Source organism: Hevea brasiliensis, chromosome 9 (assembly GCF_030052815.1).
Source record: "Hevea brasiliensis isolate MT/VB/25A 57/8 chromosome 9, ASM3005281v1, whole genome shotgun sequence".
In the NCBI taxonomy this organism is placed as follows: Eukaryota; Viridiplantae; Streptophyta; class Magnoliopsida; order Malpighiales; family Euphorbiaceae; genus Hevea; species Hevea brasiliensis.
In genome coordinates, this window is record NC_079501.1 from 20,525,496 (window position 1) to 20,528,099 (window position 2,604).

The 2,604-nt window shown below is 32.3% G+C and overlaps 1 protein-coding gene across 1 annotated transcript; it reads left to right on the top strand.

Annotated features, from left to right (window-relative positions):
* The first annotated feature begins 1,078 nt into the window (after positions 1-1,078).
* Positions 1,079-2,059, top strand: LOC110661130 (zinc finger protein 6-like). The gene has a single exon (XM_021819696.2). It carries the CDS (start codon positions 1,356-1,358, stop codon positions 1,947-1,949), a length of 594 nt encoding a protein of 197 aa, XP_021675388.2. The 5' UTR covers positions 1,079-1,355; the 3' UTR covers positions 1,950-2,059.
* The last annotated feature ends 545 nt before the right edge of the window (positions 2,060-2,604 follow it).

A 2,604-nucleotide genomic window follows, 5' to 3' on the forward strand; every position in this document is an offset into this window, starting at 1 on the left:
TTTTTTTTTAATTTTTAATTATTTTATTTTATATTTTAAATAAAATATAAATATTATTTTAATAAATAAAATTATAATAATTAATATTATATTTTTTAAAAATTTTTTAATTATTTTATTTTAAATAAAAAAAATTATAATAAAAATTTTAAAAAATAAAATATTAATTATTATACCTTTATTTATTAAAATAATATTTATATTTTATTTAAAATATAAAATAAAATAATTAAAAATTTTAAAAGAAAGTTGGACGCTATTAAATTTAAAGGAAAGCTAGACGCTATTATGAATAGCGTCCAATTTTCCTTTAAAATTTTTAATGGCCACATACCTTAAAAACGCTATTATAGTTAGCGTCCTGTCCTCACCTCTTCTACCTCAGTATAATTCACTTATTTTTTATAATTACTCTCAAACTCACTTTTTTTTATATTTTTTTTTATTACACCCTTTTGGTAAAAATCCCTTTGCATTTGCTATCACAAAATTTCTTCCAATATAATAAGCGTTCATATATACATATAAGCAATCAATCATGTAGTTTAACAAAATCTAGTGAATATATCACATGATTGTGAAATATCTGTCCTCTTTATCAAAGAGGATAGATAGCATAGAGATGACACATGTGATATATAATTAGTATTTGGGGCTTAATTACTTTTAATGAAAAGCATGACGATGGGAACCCTTAATCATGGTAGTTAGTAAGATACGAGAAGATCTTCCCTTGAATGATAAAGCTTAGAGTTAGAACATTAACGTCAATCACGCAAACATGCCCAAAATTATTACTCACGATGGGCCCGTAAAGACTACGCCAATCTTTCTCTCAAGCTTCCAAGTCTAAGCGAGTCTTTCTCACGAATGACAAGCTAATTATGTTAGGTTAACTTTTTCTAATCTGACCCTTGTCTTGTGAGCTAAAGTGTTTGAATCTTGCAGCTTGGAACATGCATCAAAATCTATGGTTAGATATGAGATAGACATTTGACATTTAATTATCTTAATTTTTGTATTATATGATCAATATTTAACATTAATAATGGTTAAATAATCATGGTTAAGCACCTATCATTATATAGACTTGTGTGAAGTATGATATACTCTATAGCTAGCGTAGCTCCTCAGGTTTCTTCCTCTGGGTTTTTCTTGATAATTCTTATTCCTCATCCTCAGGATTTTCACAACCAACTAGATCTCCCTTCTCTCTATTTCCTTTCCGTCTCGTCTTCTTAATCAAAATCTTTCTTTATTGCTCAAACCTTTACCCTTTATAAATACCAGCTCACGCAAAAGGTTTCCATCTTTCAAATAGGTCTCATTGATCCCTCTTATCCTCTCTCTCTCTCATGGCTGATATTGATCACTATCATGCTAAACCTAATGCCACCAACAACTCAACCTTAAAGCTCTTCGGCTTCAATATTTTAGAGAATAATATTCCTGTGGATTCAAGCAAATCTCTATCTGGGTCTCCTGAATCAGAGATTGAAGGTCGAAAATATGAGTGTCAATATTGTTGCAGGGAGTTCGCCAACTCTCAAGCACTGGGTGGCCACCAAAACGCTCACAAGAAGGAAAGGCAGCTTCTAAAGCGCGCACAGATCCAAGCAACGCGTAACCTGGCATCTTCTTACGTCCCTACTTCCATGTTCTCCACCTTGACGCCGCTTCCACCCCATCTCCTACCTCCGGCGATGGTTCCGATGGCAGTGCAGCAGCATCAGCATCAGTCTCCTTCATGGTTTTACACGTCCTATTTGAGTCGCCCATTGCTTTCTGGGTCTGAAAGATTTGTTGAAGACGAGGTTCGAGTGTCCGATGAGTGTTTGGGACTTCATGCCAGAACTTCGTTCCCGGTGCAGTGGAGTGGGATCGCCGGAGAAGATGCTGGGGCTCACCGGGATAAGGGGTTAGGTTTGGACTTGCATCTAAGTCTTTGACCAGCTGTACCCTAACTTGGTTTGGGCTTTGATCCAAGAAAAACTCGACTCCCATGTTGCGCGGGATGTACATTTTCCAAATTTTCTAATATGGTAAATTTTTCCTTAAAGTCTTCTAATAAATGCAAATTAATATATGCAGCTTCTCATTAAGAAAAAAAAAATGCAAACATCTCCACTAGCTACTTACCAGTTACTAGATACTAATGAAAATGGTATTTAGGGGGGGTAGGGGAGACATTTTCATATAGATAGAACCAAAAGTTTTTAGAAGAAACCCAATCTTTCCCTTGAGAATTTAAAATGTTTGCTATGAAAAAAATTAATAATTTGAGAAAAAATTTATTTTTCTTTAAAAACTTTTTATATAAAAAAATTAATTATAATTAAAGGTTGTACAAATAGTAAAGAACTCTGTAACTCTTAAATAAAATAGAGAAAATTTCCGTTCAAAACCCTTTATTTTCCTCTAAAATAAATGAATGGATTTTTTTTAAAGATTATATTATAATCTTTCTGTTTTAATTGAAAACAAGTTACTGACAACAAAACTAATCATGGTTTAATAATTAAATTAGATCGATAATGTGATGCTCTCCGGGAAGACACAAGAAATACAAAGAAAATGATAAATGTGATGGAAGCCTAATGCCTT